This window comes from Colossoma macropomum, unplaced genomic scaffold (assembly GCF_904425465.1).
Source record: "Colossoma macropomum unplaced genomic scaffold, Colossoma_macropomum, whole genome shotgun sequence".
In the NCBI taxonomy this organism is placed as follows: Eukaryota; Metazoa; Chordata; class Actinopteri; order Characiformes; family Serrasalmidae; genus Colossoma; species Colossoma macropomum.
In genome coordinates, this window is record NW_023494977.1 from 176214 (window position 1) to 204212 (window position 27999).

A 27999-nucleotide genomic window follows, 5' to 3' on the forward strand; every position below is an offset into this window, starting at 1 on the left:
AATAAATAAATGATCGCAATTATCAGTAGAGAAGTGAATAGTGAGTAAATAATGAGTGAATAGTGGTTTTCTTTGGACATTTTTTTGTCATATAGAGAACAAAATGTTAATAAACCATAAATAAAAAATAAAAATACAGAATAAACTATGACTTAATAAAGAGAACACAATGTGTTTTAACATAATCATTAACTTTAACACTTTAATCCATGTAAGTTCTTAGAGACATTGTGCATTTATCACTGCAATGATTATTTTTTCTACACAAGATGGCAGCAGAGCACTAATATCCGCCTGTGATGTCTGTTTTTAATGTACTATTTTGACATGACTGCTGATGTGCTGTCATGGCTACTGTGTCCTCTGAGACACATGAAATTTGAAAAGAAAAAATAATTAAATATGTATTTCCTTAATATTGTTTCAGTTTCATTTTCAATATTTCAATTTAATAACCAATTCTCAACAGGTGTGATGTCACAGTTTTCAAGCACATGGGAACAGAGCAAAGTTCCAGTAATTTGTTGAAGATGGTGGATGAAGAGACTCTGTCTGGCCCCAGAGCTTTTCTCACCTTTTCAGTCCTCTAATAAGCCTATTAACGTCCTGCTCATCCTGCTCGGGGGAGGGGCAGTGGGCAGAGGTGCAGAGGTGCAGAGGAGCCAGGGTTGGGGGGGCAGGGTTGAGGGAATAGCAGAGAAGTCTTGTGAAGATTGTTGTTTATGTGGTCAGATTTGCACAGAACTCATTCTGGTCGATGGTGAGCTGGCAGTCGCTCAGGAGAAGGCGAGTTTGTCTCACCTTGTAGTCCTTCTTCTATCTTATATTTGGTCTCTGTAGAGAATTCTGCTCCCACTTCTGAATGCTGCCTCCTTTTCCCTCTGAAGCTGAGATCAGCTGAATACCTTGGTTTATCCTCGCTGTATTTCACCCACACTGTTGAAATGCAGCTGTCCTCGCAGAAACTGATGAATGATGTCATGGTGTCTGTATATTGATCTAGGCTGTCTGTCACCTCTTCAAAAACTGTCCAGTTTGTGGATTCAAAGCAGCCCTGTAGCTTTTCAGTGTCCCTACTGGTCCATCTCTTCACTGTAGAGATGACAGGCTTGTTAGTTTTGAGTTACTGTCTGTATGGTGGGATGAGGTGAACGAGACTGTGGTGAGAATGACTGAGAGCTGTGCGCTTGACAGCGCAACAGGCATTTTTAACAGTGGTGTAACACTGATCCAAATGTTCCCTTCTCTTGTGCACAAGTGACATGCTGTCTGTACTTGGGCACTTCTTTCATTAGATTTGCACTATTAAAGTCTCTCAGAATGATGTACTGAGTCCCGAATCCCTCTCTCTACTGTCATTATTTGGTTGGCCATCAGACTCTGAGTGTTGATGTAACTCTAGATGAGGAGTGCAAGATTTTAACAGTACCATGACGTCTTTACACCAGTGTTCCTTGACATAGAAGCAGATTCCTCCTCACCCAGTTTTTGTCTGCTCTGTGCAGCTGGGTTCCAGAGTTCTTTGCAATGCTGGTCTTCCTTCATTGCTTTTTTTCATTCTTTTCCTGGTCTAAAGTTACTTACTGCCAACTCCCCCACCATTTTCTGCACATAAAGAGTGACGATTCTCCATGATCATTTTTTTCCATTCAGTATTTATCAACACACAACACACCTGTCAGGTACTGCATTATATTAACTTGGGTTGTGGTCAAAACTGCTAGGTCTGAGTTAAGACTGAGACTAGGACACATTGTGTCCAAGTCAAGATCAAGACTTTTAGCAGTCGAGTCTGAGTCAAGATTGAGACCAGGAGTGGCTGAGACTGATACAAAACTGAGACCAGATTAAGGTTTTTTTCAGGGGAAAAAAAGGAAATTTGATTGTAATTAATTGTACATGTATTATCATTATTTATATAAGTAGGTAAATAAGTACAAGTCAAATATTACTACATTGTCCATTATGTATTACAGTAAAAATGACTGTTTAGGGAGAAGTTTCTGGTAGAGTTTAGTGCACAGAGAAAGCCCTGTTTATTCTTATTGATATTCAATAATAATTCAGCTTCTAATTACCTCATATGGAGGCATCATGCTTTTTTATTTATGATTGTTTATTTATTTTTTTTTTTTGTGAAGAGTTTATGTGAAGGATGGAGTTTATATTTTTTATCTTATATCTTTATGTATCTTTAATATATATTTTATATGTTTTTATATTTTTAATATTATATATATATATTGTCTATATAGTAACAAGTAACAAACTGTAACCATATTAATTATCATGGTCAATTACTTCGTTAATTCTCTTCTTTTTACTACTGTTTCTTGAGTGCCTTGCTATCCCTTTGCTGCTGTAGCACTGTGAAGGTCCCCGTTGTGGGACTAATAAAGGATTATTTTATATTATCTCTCTTAACAGACTCGGCTGGTCCACCTTACCCCATGATCAAGAAAAGACCAACTCTCAATGAGGTCAAGACTAAGACTAGACCAAGACCAGGCTCGTGATCAAGACCTGATTAGAGTACTACAACACTAGTATTAACTATGGGAATGTGACTAGCATAGCCTTAGCAGCTTTAACCAATGAGCACAAATCTTTATCTTCCAAGGTTTGCATCCCTTTTGTCACATGATCTAAACATGACATCACCAGTGTGTGGACCCGCCCCTTATGATAAAATAGGTCACAGAAGCTTCTGAAGCAGTTTAAAAGAAAAAGTGAAAATGAGAAATAAGAAAAATAAGGCAACATGTATTAAAACCTCAATAAATCTCATCTTTATACTCTGTATCTTTATAATCTGTGTGTAATGATCAGCACAGAGACGAGAGGAGTACAGAATCATCTCTCACACCACAGTAATAGATTCCACACATTACACATTTAAATCATAAGAAATTCCATATACAGAATACATCCTTCAGTCATTATTATTCCTGTGTGAAAATCATCTCAAATTATCAGCATAATAGTCACACAATCATTATAGGCTTGTAAATAACATAAGAGAGAAGGTCCTGAATCCTTTTCTTACAGTGTAAGCAGTAAAAAGTAGAACCAGGCAAAAGTTGACGAAGTGCTTTTGAGGTTTGAACTGATGTAAAATATTGTGTTTGTTCATTTAAATAAACTTTTGCTTTATATTGTTTCATTAAAGTATTATTTTACTTTTGTTTGAGATGAAAAAACGTAATATTAGGTGAGTAATCTATGTGTTATAATGGCTCTATAAACAGTTATAGCTACTTGAGTTTGAATACCAACACTGAAAATAGAAAGTTGTCATACAAATTAGTTACAATGAAACAGCACTTTCCTGTTTCTGACTGCTAAACACTGAAAATCCACTTCTGACCAGAACATCTTTCAGTTCTTTACTCTCAAAAATTATCTACAGTGAAAATGAACAGCGTTTTAATTCCTTCAAACCTAAACAATCATATGCTTAAATTGTAATTTGAAACGAAGCTTTTGCTGAAAAAATATAATTTCTCATAAAATCAGACTACTTCTATCACTCCAGACACAAAATGTTTCCATGAAGATAAAAAAGGTTTAATTAAGAGATCAAAGTAAGATTATAATCAGATGAGATGTGTCAGTAAAAGTGTCTAAGATTGAAAAAACTCAAAGAAAGTGTTAAAAATGTGTAATTTGTAACTGTAATTTGTTTATATAAATTATGGGCTGTTTAAACCACTATAGCTCATTTATGCTCCATAAAATATTTGGACATGTGATTGATGATAAAATCATTTCTTGAGTTTGAAGAGGTTTGAATGCAATTTACTGAGAAAAGACACTGGCTGTGGTCTCTCAGTCATGATTCATCTCTCTCTGAGGCTCCTCCTCCACGTCATCATAGTCTGGAAAATAAGTGCATTTATCTAATATAACACATCACCAGTGGGTGAAGAAAACTACTATAAAAAAATTGACCAATGTTATTATGTTTCACCTCCCCCTCCAACCACCCCCACCTATCACTGAGAGAAAACGCTAAGCTATCTTACAGACCTTCTAAGATACTGTGTTTTACTCAGGTAACAGTTTTATATTTATGATTAGGACACTTTATAATTACCCAATGGCATGTGTAATGACAGGATCTAAAACATCCCCTCCCTTTCGGTTTGAAAGAGGTACGCGTCAAGGGTGTCCGTTATCTCTGGTCATTTTCTCTCTCTGTCTTGAGCCTTTAGCACAAATGATCAGGCAGAATAACCTCATAACTCCTATTACTGTTCACGGTCATGCTCACCATATTTCACTTTTTGCTGATGATATACTTTATTTATCCAAAATCGAATCCTCATTCCCTCAGGTTTTACAGTCTTTTAAGGAGTTCAGAAGGCTGTCTGAATACAAAATTAATTGGGTCAAATCTATACTGATGTCACTTAATATTTCACCAGGTTCAGCTGTCATGCCATCATGTATTCCCACAGGGGATTCCTTTACTTACTTAGATATTAAAATATACCTGGATATAGCAAGAATTGTTAAAGAGAATTTTGTTAAAGTTCTGCATGACATTGTCTTATATTCAGAAATGGAATAATCTACCATTATCACTGCAAGGCAAGGTTAATATAGTAAAGATGAACATACTCCCACGATTCAATTTTCTGTTCTTTATGTTATCTTTGCCTTCTCCACAAAATTATTTCAAAGATATTGACTCAATGATTTCGAGATTCGTACGGAGCAGTAAATGCCCTAGTAAACTACTTTGCAGCAATCTAAACTAAACGGTGGTTTTTCCCTTTCAAACTTTAAGCATTATCACTGGGCATTTCAAATGAGAGCTCTCTATTTATGGATGGACTAACACGCTAGAGTTCCTTGGAGATGTATTGAAGAATCTTTAGCAAAACCTCATAGATTACAAGACTTATCATTTACTGGAAATGGTAGGACAAATCGTAACTACTAACAGTTATTTATTCAATAGCCAAAATATCTTAGCTTCAACAGCGGTAAAAGTCACTGTAAACGCTTAGTTTAAGCTGAAAATCCCTAACCGCTTGCAGCAGCAATGGAGCAGCTCTCTCTCTCCAAACTCGTCGCACTTCGAGCTACTGTATGCATGAACCAGGTGTCCAACAGGCTGACTCCAGTGACGTGTCTTCCCTGACTCAGAGTTCTGAGCATAGAGAGCAAGGTTCGATTAAACCTCTCTGGTTGAGGATCCTCTTGAGGTTGATATGGGGTGGTCCTTGACTTACGGATTCCCATCAATCTCAAGAGCTCTTTGATCAAACGACTCTCAAAGTCTGTTCCCTGGTCTGAATGGATCCTAGCAGGCAGGCCATAGTGCACAAAATACTTGTCAACTAGTTTTTGCAACCCCTTGAGTTTTTGCAACCACATGAGCTTTCTGGCTCTTTATGGGGAAGCCTGTGCATATTGTGTGAAATGGTCAGTGATCACTAACACGTTGCTTATGCCTCTGGAATCTGGTACCATTGAAAGAAAATCAATACAGACAAGATCCATTGGTCCACTGCTCACAATCTGATGTAGCAAAGCTGCTCTCTGACAAGGAGCCTTTCGAGTGATATACTGTCCACAATTCTTTATGTATTCTTCTGCATCGACTGATATTTTAGGCCAGAAGGATCTGCTTCTCAGTAAATCAACTGCTCTCTCAAGCCCAAGATGCCTGAGGTCATCATGCATAGACTTCAATACTACCTCTCGGAATTCCTTTGGTAGAACAAGCTGAATGACTTCTTCCGCTGAAGGTCATCTGCTCAAACGGTGAAGTAGTCCACCTTTCATGGTCAACCTCCCCATCTCTCATTTCATACAAGAAAGCTCTGGGCTGGGTTCCGTATTCTCAGGCCACTTTCCATGTTTAAGAGCTTCAGTAGTAGCTCCTATCACAGTGTCTTCTTCCTGAGCTCTTTTAAGCTCCGGTTTTGACATCTGCTGCAGTGACTTTAACTCCAAGTGTGTTGGGAAAGCATAAGTGTCTGGAACACAGTCAGAAGATGCCCCTAATTGGTCCACCAATCTCACAGGATGATCACGGGTTTCATGGATGCTCACTCGCTGAGAGATAGACTTCACCCCAGACTGAGGTATCGTCTCCCACTCACCAGTGTTGTCCTCATCAGGAATGCTCCTTGACAGCAGGTCTGCGTCTATGTTTTGTTGGCCTGGGCGATACTGGAGATCACAATCATATGTGGATAAAGCAGCAAGCCATCGATGTCCAACAGCATTGAGCTTTGCAGCTGTGAGCATGTACACCACAAAATCCTAAGAATGGCCTAAGAAGGCATTCAGTGCATTGTCAATGCAGCAGTTGTACTGTTGTGGGATCGTTCGACTGTTTAACAACCTGTAATCTATACACATAAATTTCTGATTTGATGTATGGAATTGAAAAATGGCGAGTTTCTAATGTATTAATTGTGTTTTTTTTTTCATTGTGAATATTGAAATATTGCCTGTGTCCAAGTTTTTCTGTTAATTGATAAATAAAAAACCTAAATGTACAAAAATGTACTTGCTTTGCAATGAAGTGGTTGAGAAACACTTATTAATGAACTGCTTATTAAACTAGTTTTTTCATTCTATTTTTGACAGAAATGGAAAATGTGCATCAACACAACTGCTCGAATTAAAAAAGCCTTAAAATATTTCTAAAAAGATTAAAATATTAGCTTGACTTTAAATGCTAATTGAGTTAGCAAGTTTTTCCACAGTGTACAACAAATCACTTTCTTGTGTAAAAATCATTTATTGCGTTGTCATAACAAAATGTATTTAGTACTTGGTGACAGAACAAGGAAATACAGTTTAAGCTCTCTTACATTACATTAGCTGATGTAGAATTGAACTGATTGTGTTTTTTTTATTTCATTCAAATTATTTATTTGTGCTTAAAAAACAGTGAACCCAGTGCTTGTTACCTTAAAAAAAAGAAGACAATGTTTTAAACTGAAATAATGAACCATTTTTGCAGTGCAGCATGTTTGGTTGTTAATCTACATTACATTATTGCTCAATAAACAGTTATAAGCAGTTGCTTGATTCTGAAAGCCAATATTGATAATAGAAGCTGTTATACAAAATTATTTACTGTGAAACAGCACTTTCCTCACTGTTTCTGAATGATGAACGCTATACATTCTTCAGAACATCTTTCAGTTCTGTTCAGTTCAGTTCCTTCATAAATTATATACAACAACAATAAACAGCCCTTTAACTGCAGACCTTCAGTCCAAAACAATCATTTCCTCAAATTGTAATTGAAAATGAAGGTTTTAGCAACAAATTGATCATTTCTCCGAAAACCTTTTAACTGATGACCTTTATCACATCAGGTACAAAATGTTTTATGAAGATAAAAAAGTTGGATAAAGAGATCAAAATAAGATCAAAATCATCTTATAAATAATGAAATGAGATGTATAATTAAATGTTTCTAGCTCACTCAGGCTGGTAGAACTAAAACAAAAATGTTTAAAAAATATAATTTGTTAACACACTTGGGTTTTTTTAACCCACTATATCCCATTTATGCATCATAACAAAATGAATTGTGAACTATAATAATGTTATTTATTGCGTCTGAAGAGGTTTGAGTGTAGTTTCCTGAGGAAAGACACTGGCTGTGCGCTCTCAGTCACATGGTTCATCTCCGTCTGAGGTTCTGTCTGAGGCTCCTCCTCTACATCATAGTCTGTAAAACAATGCATTAAAACTCTTTGAAATAATAATAAAAACACATCTTTCTTATATAGTTAATGTATTCTAGAAATGCTCAAAGAGGAAAACAGCAAACAGAGCATTATGTAAGTTTGTTTAACTGTTTGGCTGCAACTCACAAAGTTCTTCTTTAAAAGTTTCTTTTCAGTATTTATCAAAACTCCATCATAATGCTAAGATGATCCATGTGTAGAAGAAGCTACAGAGCTGCCAGTGAATACTGAATGAGTTTACTTCAGTCTGATTCCTCTTCATGGTAGTCCTTCATGCAACTTTCTGGAGGGCCAGTGTCCAGCACAGATTTCCTTGTTTCTCAGTTTAGTGATCAAACACACCTGATTCAACTCACCTGTCAATTACTATGTTTAGACAGTGTGTTTGAACGCAGAAACCTCCAAACTGCATTATACTCTTAAAAAAAGATTGTTCTTCACAGATTCTTTAGTAAAGAAAATGGTCCTATATGGATGACAGTGAGACTGTGAGATCACAAACACTCAAAGAAAAGGGTTGTTCGCATCATGAAAGGGATTGTTGAAGAATGTGCTGTAGATGGTTCTATATAGAACCATTTTGAAAAGGGTTCTATATTGCACCAAAAAGGGTCCATCTATTGTTACGATATCAAGCTTGTTAAAATGGAAGAACCCTTTTTTGGTGCTATAACCTTTTTAAAAAGGTTCTATATAGAACCATCTACAACACATTCTCCATCAATCTGAAGAATGCTTTCATGATGCAAAGAACCCTTTAATCATGCAAAGGGTTCTTTGAGTGTTCATGGTTCTACACAGAACCATTTTCTTTACTAAAGAACCCTTAAAAGACCAACTTTTTTAAGAATGTAAACACCGACCCTCCAGAACGTTCAGCTCTACAGATCTATTCTGTGTCCTTGAATAAAAGATACAACCAACAAAAACACAACCAACTCTGTTTCAGTTTTGAACATCTGCATTATCCATTGATTCTTAGACTGATTACTTCCTGTCTAGATTGCAACGTTGCACTAATCATTTCCAATCTTATTTATGTGCACACTTCTCACTCAGTGATACAAACTGCACTAATGAGTGTACAAGTAAATTTATGATTTATAAAATAGTCATCTTAACTGTCTGCACATGAATAGATATGTATGCACTTCTTTAAAGAGAGAATGAAGACTGTACTTAATAAAAAAGGCAGTGTTCTGCCTCATATAAAAATAATGAGGACACTGTTTATTTCTGAATAATGTAGACGTGCTACATAAGACTTCATGTGTAATTAAAATCATATACTCCACCATCCTCAGTGGTGTAAACAACAAGATCAGCCACTCACCTTTTACTCCTTCTACATCCTGTCCAGCAGTGATGACATCATCATAGTTCTCTGGTTTGTCCACTACACCAACATGGAAAGATAACAATAAGAAATAAAACTGACATTTTAACTGGGTTAAAGCTTAAATTTATTTTTTAACATTAATAACACCTTACATGTCACAGTGTTGGAGTTTGGTCCAGCGGTAATAGCATCATCATAGTTATCTGTCATGTCTTCTGTCAAAATGTAGAGATAAAGGTCATTAAATCAGCATCAGTATCATCAGTGACTGTGTTCATGTTTGAGATTACAGTATTGTTACAGTACAAGTCAAATCTGTTACAATAGTTGAGCTCTGATCAGCAGTGATGACATCATCATAATTCTCTGCTACGTCCTCTACACCAAAACACAGAGATGTTTAAAGGATATAAAATCATATGTTACACAACTGTATTTGTAAAGTGTTTCCAACATAATCAATGAATGCAGAGTTTTTTATGACCCTATATTGTTACTGATTAAGTCACTACATTTGAATTTTTAAATCTGGTTGGTTTTGTTTACAAATACATTTGTTCATTTTACAAAATGTAATTCAATAAAAATAAGTTTGTTTTGGTCAGATTTTGCAGGTATGTTTAACATATGTTGTGGGCCCCAAAATACTCTCCTGTGGACCACTGCTGTGAGGGACAGTACAGCCCCACAAATGCTTCAAAAACTCATTACAAATACAAACTATTTGATTATTCTATTTTCACAGCATTTGTAATGATGTTCAATGTGTACTTAATTTCAACTTCTATCTATACACACCTGCTACACTATCAGAGATCTGTCCAGCAGTGAAGGCATCATCATAGCTCTCGGCTGTGTCCTCTTTTGCTGATTCACCTAAATCAAATAAATGCAGACTTTATAGATGCTGACTTTACAAACAGAGCAGTCATATTTTTATATTGTGGTTTAATGTTTAAAGATAAAATCAGGTGATTAATCAAAAAAGGATCCCACTTATCAGGCTGCTGGAGATGACATCATCATAATATTCTGCTTTTTCTCCAGTCAGAAACTTTTCTGTAAATAGAGCAAAACACATCACTTTAAAATACATATAACTATTTGCCACCCTCCTTTGATGCAGTGTTTGAATTATTGTATTTACTCTGAGCCTTAATTGTTCTTGTCATAAAAGAAACATGGCTAAAAGAAACTTGAATGAAGAAACATGGATTTATAATGAATTTTCTAATTTTTAAATGGTGATTGTATCGATATTTCTCAACTGAATGGAGTTTAACACACATATGTTCTGGTCCTCTTACCTGAGAGAAGCTCCTCATCCACATCCTCATATCCTGAATGCTGTTCTTCAGAGAGGATACTTCCTGTTAGAGGAGAGCAGAACAGTCATCAAACATGTTCAGAATACAGAACCACCCACAATCCTCTGAGTGCTGTGGATCATTGTGAACTGGGTTGGTTACAGGAAATGTATCCCTCTCTCCCTCTCCAGGGGGGAGTCATGGGCTGGAGGTTAGGGAACCAGCCTTGAGACCGGAAGGTCGCCGGTTCAATCCCCTCGGCTGACAGTGTGTGACTGAAGTGCCCTTGAGCAAGACATCTAACCCCCCAACTACTCCCTGGGCGCTGTGGATAGGGCTGCCCACCACTCCGGGCAAGTGTGTGCACTGCCCCCTAGTGTGTGTGTGTGCTCACTACTGTGTATGTGGTGTTTCACTGCACAGATTGGTTAAATCTGGAGGTATAATTCTGATGTGTTCAGACACAGTTGGCTAAAAGATTCATTTCATTCATTCACAACTCTTTCTCTTTCTCTCTGTCACAAACAGTCATGCACTCTTCCAGCACACCTTTATCCTTCACTGGAACAAAAACAGCAAAGTTTATTGCTTTTAATCAAATTTAAAAATAATAGTATACAAATATAATGACTATGTTCTTATTTATTCACAGAGGCTTTAATATAGGAATAATTTCATAATCTTACATTTCAGAAGAGTCTTGTGAGCTACAGTATGAGAATAAGTGTATTTGCAGAAATCATTTAGACACTAGACACTGTAGACACTAATCAAATCTTTAATCAGAGAAACTAGACTCTCTATTACTTTTTTTACAATTGGTTATATGCATTTTTCAATACTGAATTCACTTTTTTAAAACTGCACAGCATTTCATCTCACATTCAAAGTGCACTACAACACTCATACTGTGGTGTCTGCCATTTGCTCCATGTTTCAAAAGGGGGTCTAGGAACATGGATGCCTCATTGAATGGACATTTACTGTTATTTTTATTACTGTTAATGTTTTTGGTTGCTAGTTTGAGATGTGCATATATTTTGCCTGTGTTTTGTTGCGACATGCCATGGATCTTTTGGCATAAGTTTTGTGTCTACCGTGAAGAGAAGTTGAAAGTGACCATCCTCGCTGCTCCGGTTGGTTTTCAGTGGCCATTTCTGCTGAAGGAAGAGCAATTCCTTGAGAAGAAATAATGGCATTCTCTGGTTATTCTTTACTGCCACATTACATTTGGTGTCAGAAGTGGGATATCACTACTGGATTAGAAGAAATTGAGCAGTGGTTCCGCAAACTCAAAGGCGCAAACTCAAAGACAGAGCCTGGGGGATGGGGGTACTGAGTGTTATGCCTACCCCCTTCTGGACGGGTTTAGCCAGCTAAGAGCAACCAGGCTGGCTGGGGAAGTTGGCAGAAGATAGCAAGAGAAACTGCACAGCAGCGGTAGAGAAGACAGCAAAAGAGACAGCGTGGCAGCAGTCAGTGGTGAAGAGGAGGTGTACTGCCAGCCAGTGGCAGAGCCTAGCTGGAGCCAAGCGAGAAGGAGACAGTGAGCACCTACCATGCTGCAATGGCGAAGGTGCCTGGGAGCTGTATTCCGCGCAGCTACAAGTAGTTGCCCAGCATTGCGGCTGGACAGTGGCCATCATTGATTCAGCTAAGCCTGGCCCTGGAATGAAAAATGCTCCAGGTGCTCATGGACCTGCTGACAGGAGCAACAAAGAGACCTAGCGGCATGGTTCATGGCTGCAGCGGTTTGGGCAGATGCCAGCTGCACTGTCAGTTAGGAAGCTGCTACTGGGCAGACAGATACAGAAGGGAGAGCAGATAAGCATACTGGCGGCAGAGCTGAACACAATGGTCTGGCAGGCATACCCCGCATCCAAGAGGGCAGCACAGGAGGAGTTGGCACTGAAGTATTTCCTGAATGTTCTGCTACTGGAGGAACTGAGGTGGCACTTGCAGCTCGTCATACCAGCTAGCCTTTAAGCAACCATCTTTAAAGCAGAGGCGATGGACCTCATCAAAAAGACATCAAAGCAAGTAACACAGTATTATGTGGCAAAGGATTCCAAGGAGGGGGTGATGTGCAAAGTGGCCCCCAAGGGAAGGGTGACAGAGCAAATAATACTCAGGACTGATGCCATTGCCCGCAAGATTGTTGCTGAAGGTTGCTGAAAATTGTCCAACTCAGGTCTGTCACCAGCAGCTGAGTCAACATGAGGGGTAGGAAACGGCTCTTGGTCGTCCTGGGGGCCCTGAGCGAAATAACGTGCACCCATACAGGATACTTGGCTTAGATTTCCTGGTGGCTGGGGCCATGCTTGACCTCAAAAAGGCAATGCTGGGCTTGGAGAAGAGGTAAGTAGGACAGTGTGCTGCAGCCAATGGCAAAGTCAAGGTGGAGAGTCAAAACTCCCTAGCAGCAAGTCCTTCTTCTTTGGTGGAGGAAACCACTGGCACTGGAGGAGCTGAACACACAGTGCTAGAGCTGGTGGGCTCTGGGGGTGTGACATGCTGTCAGATCAAGAATACCACAAATGTTTGTAAATGAAGCCACCAGTGCAGGAGAAGCTGATCACACAGCACCTGTACCGGTGGATGGATCCCTGGCAGTTGTGGGTGGTGCACACGAGCAGCAACCTCATCAGCATTGATGGAGCGATAAACAATAGAGGAATCAGAAGGCATGGAGAGTAGCAGTGGTGAGGTTTGTGCAAGGGTGGAAGTGGTGCATAAGCTGTGGCAGGGAGCGGATTGGGTTTATCAGAGGAGCAGAGATAGGTATTGCATTCATCATGGACACAGATGCCAATGATAGGGCATTAGCACCATCCTTTCACAAGTACAGGACTAAAATGAGAGAGTCATTGTGTACTACAGCCAGCACTTGTGTAAGCCAGAGTTCAACTACTGTGTGATGCAAAGGGAGCTTTTAGCCATCGTGGTGGGGCCATTTCAAACCTTACCTGTACAGTGTCCACTTTGTTCTGTAAACTGATCACACCTTGTTGACCAGGCTAATGAAGTTAAAAGAGTCCAAGGGTCAGATCAGGAAATAGATAATGGCACTACAGGAGTACCAGTTCACCATCTGACACCTTGCTAGGCACCTGCCCAGTAACACTGATGCACTGTCCTGCCAACTGTGTGCTGCTGGGGAGTGCTGGTTCTGTGCATGCCTCAAGGAGAAAGTGGAGACAGTTGAGAGGCAATGCCACTGCTGTCGCTGTTGCTCCCTGTGGTACCAAACTTGACATGGTTACTCCGATGCTCAGGAGAAGGATGCCAAACTCTCCAGTGCATGCAGTTGGCTCCAAGCAGCACCTGGGCATGGGCAAGACCCTGAAGCGGTTACAGCAGAAGTTCTACCGTCCAGGCTACCAAATGGACGTGGAACTGCATTGCTGTGACATGTGCGCAACAAAGTAGGGACTACCCCAGCTGGCGCCACCGCACCAATGGAGAGAGACGCTGTGGATGTCCTGGGCCCCTTCACCAGTACCGACACTTAGAACATCTATGTTTTTGTGGCCATAGATACCAGCTTGCACCATACCAGCCTAGTGAATGAGAGACTATGTTGGTCCAGGAGAAGCTGTTGCACCAGAGACACAGCCAAGAAAGGAGTCAAGAGTGGTCATGGCCAGGGAATAGGCACTTGTGTTCATCAGGACAGTGGACATTCTGAAACTTTTGCTGCAGAGAGACCATGGTTGAGGTGACATTCTCCCATACACCCGAGACATTGTTTGGACTGTAAAGGCCACTGAGACAGCTAACCCTTGGGTTGGTGGGGGTGGGGGTATGTGGCATCTTCTATTTGCTCTGCATTTCAGAAGGGGCTTCAAGGGCGTGGCATGCAAAGCTATGCTGCGTGTGCCTCCCCCTCCTCGCTGAACAGACATTTGTTGCTGTTTTTGTTGTTGGTTGCTAGTTTGGGATGTGTGAACTTGTTGCCTGTGTTTTGTTGTGTCATGCCATGGGTCATTTGGTGGAGAGCATGTTAAGCTCAGGTTTTGAGCTTAGATTGAACATTTTTTTAAAGAGTCTGTAAACATGTATAGAATTACGTAGATATGCAGAGTCTTGTTGATGGTTGAGTTGACTGAGAAAAGAATTTATGCACTTTGTGCCAAAGCAATAAAAACAGATTAATAGATTCTGTCCACACAAACTGCTGTTTTACTGACTGTGTAAAGAGAATTTCACTTCAAAACAGAAAAAAAGCAGAAAATGTTATTAGAAAACCACAAAGTATAACCAGCATAGAAAGTCTAATAGAGAGACAACAGAGTTCTTCAGTTCCAGTCCTGGAGGGTCAGTGTCCATAACAGTTTGAGTATTTTCCTTCTCAAAACACACCTGATTCAACTAATCTGTTAATTGCCAGGTGTGGTAGGTGACTTTGAGCAGGGAAATGACCACACTGTGCTGGACTGACAAACTTTAAACCACAACTAATGAGTTTTTCTGGGCTGGCTGGCTGAGAGACTTTACACCATAGCTAAGGAGTTTTTTTTGTGTGTTGAATTTTGTTTATTGTTGATTTGTGTATTTTATAACTGTTGTGAAAAAATCCATGGGTTTAAAAAAGTGCTATATAAATTAAAATCATTGTCATATGCTATTATTTATTATGTATGATATACTGGACTGTAAATGTTTTCACACAACCATGACTTAAGAGACATGGATGTTGTGATGAATTCTCTTACTTCCAAACTGTGATTGTAATATTTATCAGTGGACAAACACATAAGTGTTCTGGTCCTCTTACCTGAGAGAAGCTCCTCAGCCACATCCTCATATCTTGAATGCTGTTCTTCAGAGAGGATACTTCCTGTTAGAGGAGAGCAGAACAGTCATCAAACACATTCAGAATGCAGAACCTCTCACAGTCCTCTGAGTGCTGTGGATCATTGTGAACTACTGATGGGAGATAAATAAAAAAAAAATCAGGACACCCCTGAATTAATGAGTGAAGAAAGATAATGACTCCAGATGCTCCCAGACAGGTGTACTGCATAATACAGCCAAGCAATTAGCATCCTACCATTCTATGTTGCATGAATAAATTGCTGATCAGGCCCAGTTTACCTCAAATTTAGATCAAGATGACACAAGGAAAAGATCTCCAGAGCTCCAGTCCCAAAGAATGTTCAATTGGTTAGTGTTTCAATAGAAACAGTGTTTAAAGTGACACCCGCATTTAGATCTTTGGGAAAGACATAAAAAATAGTAGGGCTATAGTCAAGACCGCCTTAATCAAGTCCAAGACAAGTCCAAGCCAAGACCATGACTAGTCAAGACGGAGTCAAGGCCGAGTTTAAAAGGGGCAGAGTCCACGTCAAGATCGAGTCCAAATGAGAGCAAGACCCAGTCAAGTCCATCTGACATTAAGAACGCTTCCTGTCCTTTTACCTGTTTGAATCATCTCACCACTTGTTTTTAAGTGTACGATACCATATAGTACAATAACATTTATACAGAAAACCTACCTAACATAACAAACCAATTTAACTCTGATTAGCAAACCACATTAAACTACAGACGTTGTTAGCCAGCTGCCAGGTGCAAATGTGTGCCTTTGAGAACATTTAGCAATAGTCAGTTAGCAAAACAGTAGACTAAACATCGTGCAAGACAAATTCAGTACAAACCCATCTACATGGAACAGACCTACTGTACAAATGTCTGATTTAGCTTCCTCAGTTTTGACAATTGTATCGGGTTACACAAACTCAACTAGATACCTCTGTGACAGAATGCTTAGACAGATAATGTCAGATTTTAAAAAGATGAATAATGGCAAATAACCTACGCTACTTTTTGAGGTATAATGGAATGTAAACAAATCTATTTGATTTACCTTGTCGCAACATCACCAAATAGCAGGAATAAACCAACCAATACTCACATAGTCATGAAACTCAGTAGAAGGTTACGATGAGAATGACCTTGAGGATCGGTGCAAGAATGTGTAACTGTTTCTCACTTTTTTCATCATCTTACAGTTAAATGGATTTCACAAAGATTTTATCCAAAACGGTTTATGTTTCCATCAAATTACAGCGCTAGAGCTCAGCTCTGTTTGGCACATTCAGTGATTGTGATGCTCGTGCATTACTGCAATATGTAAGAAGAAATAGAACGGCTTCTGTTATTTATTTAAATTTTATTAAACTTACACAATCATAATCACATCATGCTAGACATATGCACTGATGAGTTGTTGCTCAGGTGTCACTGGGTTCAATGGATCCATTCTTTAAAAACTACAATAAAATACAGCATAGAATGTGCATGTGTATATCACATGCTTAAATGTTGATGTCTGACTTTACACGACATTTTATCTTATCATCAGTTGACTTTTTATTTTGTTGAACTTCAGCTACAGGAACAATTTAACTGACTATGACCATCCTTTGATACAGAGCCCCAGGGGACCAGGCGTAAGAATAAAAATTATTTTGAGGGAACGTTTTGCAATTTGTGTGCATATGTTCTTTAATTTGTGGCCACGATTTCTTAATTTGTTCCGACTATTAACAATTTGTTCTCTCATTTTCTTTTAATTACGTGCACATTTTCTTTTATGTCTGCAAGCAAAATTAATGTAGGCTAGTAGATACAGTTTTATTTGCCCTGTGCACAAATAGGCTGGTTCACTGTGTCATGCCTCCCTCTGGCTCTGTAGTCATTAACACTCAGGACACTAATCCTCTCCTGGACTCCAACTTCCAGAATCTTTAGGGAGAGCATGTGACGCTCACCCCACCAGCCTCAGCCAATCATTGACCTTTCTCCAATATTCATCTGAATTCTAACCTGCCTCACCTGAATGTCATCAACTCTGCCCTATAAAGACGGGTTAATTTTACTCACTTGTCGCAAAGTATTGCCACAGTTTATTTTAGTGATACCTTTCATTTTTTCCTACTGGTACCTGTTTGACCTGGTTTGTTTTTTGACGTTGTTTTGGCATAGTCTACTGTTTCTCGTGTTCTACCTCTCAGTTTTGACCTCGTCTATCCCCTGTGTTTGGTTGATCTTTGTTGCATTCAAACAGGAGTGTCCAGTTTTATCCTCAAAGGGCCAGTGTGGCTGCAAATTTTCACTCCAAACAAGCTGGAGCACACCTGATTCTACTAGTTTAATCACTTGGTCTTAGTCTTCAAACATTTCATCAGGTGACCTCCTGCTTTGTTGGAGTGAAAATCTGCAGCCACACCGGCCCTCTGTAAATAATATTAGACACCCCTGCATTAAAATCTCCAACTTTTGCTTTTACCACAAGTGCCTGGTCTGTTCTGCCTTGTTACACCCGGAAATCAATGGGTTTTGATGTGTTTAGATTTATGCAATGATGGACAGAGATGCACTCATTAGGTTTGATTTTGATTTGGGTGGGTTATGAGGACACTGTAGCTCCACTTCACAGCTGGGCATCAGAATCAGCAAACAGCACGTACATTCATCGGTGCAATTGCAGTTTAATGAAATGAAACCAGCCAACAAACTGAGACCATAAACTTAACTAAACTGCACTTTGTAATGATTATATTTAACAGAGATGAAGACACAGAAGATCCGCTTAGCACTTTTTCTGCTTGCACGTCAAGTTGCAGTGTTAGGGGGCCATTGCAGAATTTCAGGAAAAAATGTTAAGCATCAATGTTATATATATATATATATATATATATATATATATATATATATATATATATGGATTTCCACTGTATTCATTATATATAGTTATGGTCTCATTAAGAACCTCAGGAAGTAAAACCAATAAATAGTAAACAGTAAAGTAATTCATTCTATGATGCTTTTAATAATCATATAAAGCTATTAAACTTTAATTATTAGACCTCTTAATGTCAAACCAACTTAGAAACATAAAGATATTTATTCCTTGTATACTACAACCTTACATATTATGGTCATTTAGATAAAAGTGAAGTAGTGAAACTTCAGCTGTGTGTACCAACCAATTAAGAAAATGAATTGTTATCGTGGGAACAAAGTAAGAAATATGGCCACTCATAAAAGAAAATGCTACGCAAAAACTACAAAACATTCCTTCAAAATAATTTATATTTTTACCTCTGGGGCTCTGTACTTTGACAGTATAATTTCATGATAACACTTGTTAAATGTTAGTGTAATTTACACTTTAGTGTAAATGCTTATTCCAATCAGCATCATCTGCCATGAAGGTTACTTTAGCTAACATTGATCAAGACTGGCAAATGTAGCCTTTATAGCATGTGATATGTCTATTGGAATAAGCATTTATGATGTTACCTATTTCACTGTAAGCCTTACTCACTGACTCACTTGCTCACTCATTTGTGTGCTCATTGATTAGTTCACTAATCAAATTACATAATTAATCACTAATCAGTTAGAAAAATGAGATGGACTTATGATTCACTTATTCACTCACTCATTCAGTTGCTCACTCACTCACTAATTCTGTCACTCATTTACTAACTTGCTGACTGACTGACTTACTGACTCATTGACTCACTCATACACTCACACTGTCACTCACTCACTGCCTGACTTGCTCACTCGCCTACTGTCAGTCATTCACTCTTGCTCATACACTTGATCACTCATACATTTACTCCCTCACTCACTTGCTCACTCATTCATTCTCTTGATCACTCACTTGCTCACTCACTCATTAACTCAATCATCTGACTTTCCGTCACTTGTTTGCTCACTTCGTCACTCAGTTGCTCTCTATCTTACTCACTCAGTCACTAATTTGTTCACTCATTTGGTCATTTACTCACTCACTCACTCACTAAGTCACTTAGATATTCACTCAGTTGCTTCTGGTCAGTCACTCACTCGTAGTCACTCATTCCCTCACTTAGCCACTTAATTTGTTAATTTCTTGGTCACTCCATCATCACTCAGTCATTCGCTTGGTCAGTTAGTCACTTGGTCAGTCACTCATGGTCAGTTATTCAGTCATTCGCTAACTTACTTGGTCATTTGCTTGGTCACTCACTCATCGGTCACTTACTTGGTCACTCACTCATCGGTCACTTACATGGTCCCTTACTTGGTTACTCAAATAAAAAACAACAACAAAAAAACAAGTATCTCCAAGTAAGTTAGCATCCAAGTAAGTTAGTATCCTAAGTTACTTGGTCATTTGCTCGGTCACTCACTCATTGGTCACTTACTCGGCCACTCAATCGGTCATTTACTTGGTCACTCACTTGATTACTCATTCAATCACTCAGCCACTCATTCACTTGGTTTCTTCCATTGGTCACAAACTTGGTCACTCGGTTACATGTTCACTACTCGGTCACTCACTCCTTCAACCATTCACTTACTTACTTGATTACTCTGTCACTAGGCAATTCACTCATCACTCGGACACACACTCATTTTGTAACATGGACAAACACTTAGTTTCTCGCTGGCTCAGTCACCAACTAATTTGTTCACTCACTTGGTCCCTCACTAATACTATTACTCAGTAACTCACTCAATCGATCACTTACTCAAATGCCTATGCTGTCACTCACTCACTCAGTAATTGGTCACTCCCACCATGTGGTCACTTACTCACTCACACACACACACACACACACACACACACACACACACACATACCCCTCTTTCCTTTCTCTCTTTCTCTCTCTCTCTCTTTCTCTCACTCTGTCTCTCTCTCTCTCTCACACACACACACGCACACACACACTTACCCCTCCTTCCTTCCTCTCTCTCTTTCTCTTGCTCTACCTCTCTCTCTCTCTTTCTCTCTCTCTCTCTCTCTCTCTCTCACACACACACACACACACACACACACACACACCCCTTACCCCTCCTTCTTTCCTTCCTCTCTCTCTCTCTCTCTCTCTCTCTCACATACACACCTGCAGCTGTGCGGTTTTACTGTATGTACAAAAATGGAAGTTTTACAGGAATTGCACAGTTTAACTTCAGCTGCCGAATAGATACTAAAGTCAGATGCTTATCAGCAGAATTAACACATTCCACTACATGTAGATCTACTCTGAACATTGCATCTAATATACACTAAACTCTCATTTAACTGATTTACTCTCATTATTAATACACTGAGAAAGGTATACTAATTAAATGGTTGGAAATGGCACTGGGCAAATGATCATGCGTTGCAATGTGTGATTAAGTGATCTCAAATGTAAACATATTATTGTTGTCCAAAAAAAAAAACAAAAGAATCTCCATTTTTTGTCTTTTGCATTTTTTTGTCGAACTTTTGTGAGAAATTCATGATGAATGGACCAGTACAAAACTGTGCTCCCAATTTGCTTGAAATAAGATATCTTTACATTTACTTACATTAAGAGTACAGAATGTTGCAGGCTTCTCCTACTCCATTTTGGGGATACTTGCTTTTCTTTGGATAGTAACAATATTTCAATTCAATACAATAAGTCTCATGTAGAACACTCCATATATTACTCACTCCTTTCAATTGAGACAGTGGCTCTTTTAGTGATGTATCTGCGGTCGATCTCCTCATAGACTGCCTCAGTCAGAGTCTTACGCCTCCTCTTAGAGAGCACTGTGAGGGAGACAGAGAGAAACATGGAGCCAGTTCAGTAGAAGAGAAGACTGATGACAGATTGAAGGACTAATGATGTTTAGAGAATGTACAGAAAGTGGATTGTAGATGATCTCTGAATCTCTCTACCTCTCCTGAGCACTCTGTTCTGGTAGAACACCACAACCAGAAGCACTAAAGCCAGGAAGAGCACCACTCCCAGAACCAGGAGAGACACTTGATAGGTGGACGGAACAGCTGGTGGAAGAGTTTGTGAAGGAATCCTCTTTGTTGGCTGACCACCTTGAAATGAAAACAGAAACTGTGTAAAGCACTGAACAATTTATTCAGAAACAATTAGAAAAATGACTTAAGGCATAAAAAGTACCTATGGAGGTGGAGATGGTGTTTTTTATTTCAGTAGAAGGAACAAACTTGTCTACAAACACAAAAACAAAACAGAAAATACAAACATACTACAAGCAAAATGAAGTCTTTAGTGTTAATTGGCATTTCTGATTTTGACTTCAAAATTTAAACCATGTTTTTACAAAATAAACACTAGCAATAAGCAATAATAACAAAAAGTGCATCAATGTATTTTTCTATGTTGTCTTGCAGATTAGTACTGCTGAGACAAATGTTATATGATTAGATCTTTCAAAATCCAGCAGACTCCTCTGACCTGCACAGGTGACTCCAGCGTCCTGACTGTGGGAGCAGTCAGTGTGGTCCTTCAGGGAATGAGGACAGTCCCACAGGTGAATCTCATTCCCTCTACACTTCACTCTGTTCAGCCAGATAGGCCCTTCACCAGCACCAAAGACAGCACTCCTATCAGCACTCAGTGCCGGCCCACAGCCCAGCTGCCTGCAGACAACCTGAGTGTCCCTCTTGTCCCACAGTTCATCACAGACGGACCCCCACTCAGCATTATGATACACCTCCAGCCTCCCGGAGCAGCTTCCCTTTCCTCCCCTCAGCCTGAGAGGCAGGTGATCTACATCACACACATCACACATTAGAAAGATACACAAACACTGACAAACCAGTTTAGTCCCAGAAATTAACACAACATTTATATAAATAGCCCACAGTAATTTGATCAACATTAAGTAAATACAACCTTTTTTCAAAGGTTACAGTTAAGTTTCACATAAATAATTTTTCACATACAAATTTATGTCTCAGTTGTACAGGTACAGTACACTGGCAGCTTACTAAAATAAATATAATAAATTAGTTAAGCTCTATGAGTCAGATTAGCCTGAGTTATTTATTATCACACTAGTTTTCACTGTCATTATCATTTGAACTTCGCTCATAGGTCACGAAAAACCCTGGTTGCTCTTGCTAGTGCGTGACTGAAGTGAGTCTGGATTTTTTTGCACAATGGTTGTATAAGACAATATAAATATGTGGGTTTAGACAATTAAAAGCCAAAAACACTTGCCTCTACGAAAGATTTACTATAATAAGTTATGTCTTACTTGAGCACTCTTTCCGGTATGGAGATAAAAAGCATGTCTGATCAGCATGTGGTGAGCTTCCTTTATTTGTAGAAAGAAAATACAGTAATGTAATTATGCAATGTATTTGTCTCTCACTGTGTTCAGTGTTATAGACTCAATATTTTCCTTCATTAAGTTTATCATTATCATTTAAAATACTACAAATTGTACAAAAGATCTGCCTACTTGAGCAGGTAATGCGAGCCACCTCAGTGCGATTATCACAGTTGTTCTGTCTCCAGGGTGAAGATGGACACTGCCACAGAGTGGAGTCTTGTTTCCTACATTTCAGATTATCCAGCCAGTTAGGAGATGATTCCACTCTTGCTTTGGCCCAAGACTCACTGCCAGATCTTCCACAGTTCAGCTCCTGACAGATCAAACTTGCTGTTTCTTCATCCATCCCATTTACACAAACATTACCCCAGGTTCCATTGTAGAACACTTCCAGATTTCCCTCACAGCCCTCAGTGAGTCTGATCTCTTTAAACTCTGATGAGAGAAAGAAAATTTTTGTTTGGAATGAAATGTAATGTATGTATTTTGTACATGTACATTTTTTTATTTCCTAACAAATGCTGTAAAAATTATAAAATAGCAATGATATTTTATGCATGTATAAAGTCCACTCTCAATATCATGAAAAAAATGTAAATAATGAAAGTGGCATTTAATGCATTTTGAAAAGAAAACAATTCCAACGACTCCTATCAAATTACATGTTGCATTGTTTCTCTAAGTGAAAATAACTCCTCTTCTACAAGGAACAAACTAAATGTGGCATTTTTTCTGGTAATTTTAGCACTTTTTTAACTTTGGCACTTTTTTTATAAAAAAGTTAAACAATTATAGTACAGCAAATAAACATTAATTGTGCATTTAAATGTATATAAGTTTGTTTTCTGTTATATATTTATTGTTGTTTAGAAATTTTTTTTTTGATGTTTTATTTTTCATCACATGTAAGAATCGCGATTTTACCAAGGATCCCATACAACTACTTTGTAAAAAAATTTAAATCATTCTAAAATCACTGCTTTAAGTCTAATGTAATTAGTATTAGTTAGTTGTTAATTAGTTAATTGCATTTTAGTTGTTAATTGAAGTTACACAAAACACTGAAATCTTCAACATTAGCAACAGTTAGCACACATTACCTGAGCACACGACTCCTACATCCTCCTTGTGTCCACATTCATCCTCTCCACACAGCTGAAATCTGCAGTTCCACAGGGACGCCTCGTTCCCCTCACACTCCACCTCATTCAGCCATATGGGTCCAGTTCCAGGTCCAAACCAGGCTGGTACCAGAGCACTGAGGGCCACTCCACATTGCAGCTGTCTGCAGACCACCTGTGCATCCTCAATATCCCAAAAGTCATCACTCACTGTCCCCCATGAGCCGTTGTAGAAAACCTCCAGCCTTCCTGCACAGTCTCCCCCAGAACCAACCAGCCTGATAGCTAGATTAAGAGCTGTAACACACAAACATTACAGCAAACAACTACATAGAAATATACCAAAACATATTATTTTAAAACAAGATAAACACTTTATTCTTCCTGTTGTGAAAATTATATTGATGCTTGTTTTTTTCAGTAAATCCAAATAGATCAAGTCACATCAGCATTTGAATTTTTTTTTTTAACTAGAGCAATGTTTCAGTGTCATAACGCTTACCAGAGCAGGTGATTGAGAGCTGTTCTCTGGAGCTACAGCTGACTGCTTGTGCGCTGCTGCAGTTCCCCAGATGAGCTTCACTCCCAGAACAACTGAAACCTGTCACACACATGTGTCTGTGTTCAGGACTGGATGGAGAGGAGCTGGAGAAGCTGAACACAGAGCCACAGCCCAGCTGTCTGCAGACCACAGAGGCCTCAGACTCACTCCAGGAGTCCAGCAGAACTCTCCTCCAGTCCTGCCTGAAGTACACCTCCACCTCCCCCTCACACTCCATCCCTCCAGACAACCGCACACTCCCTTCATGAAATGCCAGAGAGGAACCTGAAGAAAATTCAAGATCATTTAACGAAACAAAATGTTATATTTCGGTGTGGCTGCCATGATACAATAATTTACAAATATGCTTTATATTATTTGTTATATAGATAGAGTAGACGTTTTGAGAGCTCACCATTACAGATGACTCCAACATCCTGTTTATGAGAGCATGCAGTTCGACTCCATGATGAAATGGGACATTCCGACAGGTGTGTTTCGTTCCCCTGACAATCAAACACATCAACCCAGATCCGGCCACTCCCCTCCCCAAACCAGTCTGACCCCAACACAGCCACAGCACTCCCACACTTCAGCTGACCACAGAGGACACTGGCAGCTCTCATATCCCAGCTTACACCACACACTGTGCTCACTGTGGGCTCACTGAGATACCTGAGCTCCACTCGACCAGAACAAGAGTCAGATCCGTTCACCAGTCGAGCCCCTATGTGGCAACAACTAAAATTTTAGTGAAACAGCATAAAAAGGATTACAGGTAACAGAATGACAAATACAAATCATTTCCTGTAAATCACTGAGTGTGAAATACCTACTGAACATATAATATTTTATTTTAATGAGAGATCAATTATTTATACAAACCAGAACATATAAGACCCACATCGTTCTCATGTTGACAGTTGTGTTTGAGTGAAGATGATGTTGGACACAAAGAAATTTCAGATTCGTCCCCTCTACACTGAAGATTCTTTGACCATACTTGACCCTGCCCTCTGCCAAAAGCAGCTGCTCCCAGCACCTCCATAGCAATCCCACAGCCCAGCTCTCGACACACAACCTTTGCATCCTGCTGGTCAAAGTCAGAATCACACACTGTGGACCAGGTATTCACATGAAGCACCTCGACTCTCCCAGAACAGAGATAAGGACCATCAGCAAGTCTGGACTTTCTGTGACCTGTGTGTATTTGAATGACATTAAGAAAGAACATAGTACATTTACAGATATTAAAAACATCGTGAAAAGTAATAACAGCATATGACAATGGATCTTAACATTGTTCAGTGTGTATAAGCCATTTTGCAAGATTTCTACCTCTCCCGCTTTTTAATGTACTTAAATTATTTAATTAAAGTGAAGCCCAAAATGTTTAGATGGAATATTAGTTTTCATTAGCGGTGTGGGGAAAAATCGATTCTTAGATGCATCATGATGCGGACGATTCTGAATCGATTCGTAAATGTTAAAAATCTATTTTCTAAATATTTAATTTATAACATGATGTTGACAGAACATAAAGGGCAGAAATTCAAAGTGGGTAAGTGCAGCGCCCGGACAGTCTGTGGCGGCACATAGCAAAAAAACACAACTGAATGAGCGAGAAATCCGACTGGCTCCCTCTGCATTAAAAGCCAGGTTAGGTCAGTGGTCACAACACAAATGTTAAGAAGAGCCATTTTGTCCTTTCAGTAAAAATCAAACCACCTTGGGAGCCACAACATTTAATGTCCAGTATGTGTCAGTATGTGATAATGTCCTAGTATAGGCTAAACAATATAAACGAAAATGCAGATTTACTCTGCTCTGCTTTAAGCTTTAGCAATAGTCGCTTTGCTTCCATCTCCGCCAAAAAACTTTTCCTCAAAAGTTGAATAGTTTCTTGTAAAACGTCTCTCAGTGTTCGACTGTTTTACGAGGCTGAAGTCGCTTCTCATTCGCCAGCTTCTTGCTGAACTTTCCTGTTCCACCTTAAATTCTGACTGAGGCACTGAATGTAAAAGCTGCACCATTTAAGGTGGAATGGGAAAATTAGAAAGAGAAGCGACTTCAGCTTCGCCACTTTTTAGTGTTTGACAGTCTCTCGGTGCAGATTTAACGTACCAGGAAACAAACTGCGCTGCTTATGAATGCAAATAAGTTTGTTCATCTCCAAATGTTTGTCTTTCTCTTTACCTTTTCGTTCGCTACTAGCCAGGCGAAACCTTGCTGCTATGTGACCTACAGTCTGCACACCACTTCTCAGGCATTGCAAACCAGGGCTTTTGTGCTATGTTCCATACGTCCCGTCTTAAAGATATTTTACTGACACAGCGACCGCCCCCCCCCAACCCTAACCCCACCCCCCAATCATGTATAAAAAAAATAATCGTTTTATAATCACATCGCAGCCCTCTGAATCATAATCAAATCGAATCGTGAGGTGCCTAGATATTCCTACCCCTAGTTTTCATTATTCAAGTTTGTATGGCCAAATTCCAAAATGTACTCTAAGATGAACAGCTCTCTAAAAGAGATGGTAACAAATTTCACAGCTAATAGGTAAAAGCTACTAGATGAAATTAGCTCCATGATTTGGTCACTACAGTGTAAACATCTATTTCAGCAAAAACCTGAACTATAAAAAATCAAAGATTAAAACATATTTTTAGGGTACATTTAGAGCTGAAGTGAAAAAAAATATTTGTTACTGATTATTGTAGATACTTTTGTATTATTGTGAGTGATAGATATTTGTTTTTCAGGACTAACGCCTTGTTTTTCAGCCTACCTGAGCAGGTGACTCCAACATCTTGATCATGAGAAGTGCAATAATGACTATAATCTGAAGTAAAGTAACAGCTGTTCAGTGTAGACTCCGATCCACGACACCCCACTAATCCCATCAATATTGGTCCTGACCCTGGACCAAACTTAGCAATACTCTGAGCCTCTCCACAGCCCAGCTCTCTACACACCACTGCAGCATCTGTCATATCCCAGTTATAATAATCACACACTGTTCCCCACTGTCCACTGCGATAAACCTCCACTCTCCCAGCACAGCGACTGCCCCCATCCACCAACCTCACAGTGACTGTACAACAGAGAGAGACAGAGAGAGAGAGACAGAGAGAGAGAGAGAGAGAGAGAGAGAGAGAGAGAGAGAGTGTTTGTGATTTAATGTTTGAAATATTATAAAAAAACAAAATATAAAATATTTTTATTTCATGTAATTTCTAGTAAAATAATTAGAACTTTTATTATAAAAATACTTTTAATTAATTAATGATTTATTCAGAGTAAGAAAGAATAAGATGTATTATTAATAATAATAAAATTAATAACAATACATGTTAGATTATTTGCAGTGAGTCAGTTATATTCTTAAAATAAAGATGTCAAAAAGGAATGTTTGGTATGGTTTTCTAAAAATCTTTCAACTGATGGTACTTTTTATTTATTTATTTATTTATTTTAGAATAATATGTGTGAGTGAGAAGAACCTTTAAACGTAAAATAAATAAATAAAGTAAATGTTCTCGGAAGAATAATTATACTGGTAAAGAAACAAAGTTCTTCCAACTCATGAATGTCTTTTTCAAGCACGGTTCTTTAGGGAAACAAAAGTAGACTCTTTATATTTAGGAGCGCACAACAAATTATCATAACAAATAATCTAATATAACACTTGAAAACTGAAAATTCTGAATATTTTAGATTTGTGAATTCATCTGAATTTATACCTTATACTGACAGAGAGCGTGTACTTACCAGCTGTTTTGAGTGAGATTGTGGAGCACAGAAGAATGAGAGCCACACAGCTGTCCAT

The 27999-nt window shown here is 38.8% G+C and overlaps 1 protein-coding gene across 1 annotated transcript; it reads right to left on the reverse strand.

The window, feature by feature from the left end:
- Window positions 1-3828: 3828 nt before the first annotated feature.
- LOC118800638 (antigen WC1.1-like) lies at window positions 3829-27999 on the reverse strand. Its single transcript, XM_036560897.1, has 19 exons — window positions 27942-27999; window positions 26955-27264; window positions 25049-25360; window positions 24583-24908; window positions 24123-24452; window positions 23606-23923; window positions 22635-22940; window positions 21797-21937; window positions 21326-21376; window positions 21088-21240; window positions 20860-20958; window positions 15151-15213; window positions 10374-10436; window positions 10063-10125; window positions 9865-9942; window positions 9219-9281; window positions 9061-9123; window positions 6117-6254; window positions 3829-3878 (listed from the first exon to the last, which is right to left on the reverse strand). Exons 1-19 carry the CDS (start codon window positions 27997-27999, stop codon window positions 3829-3831), a joined length of 2985 nt encoding a protein of 994 aa, XP_036416790.1.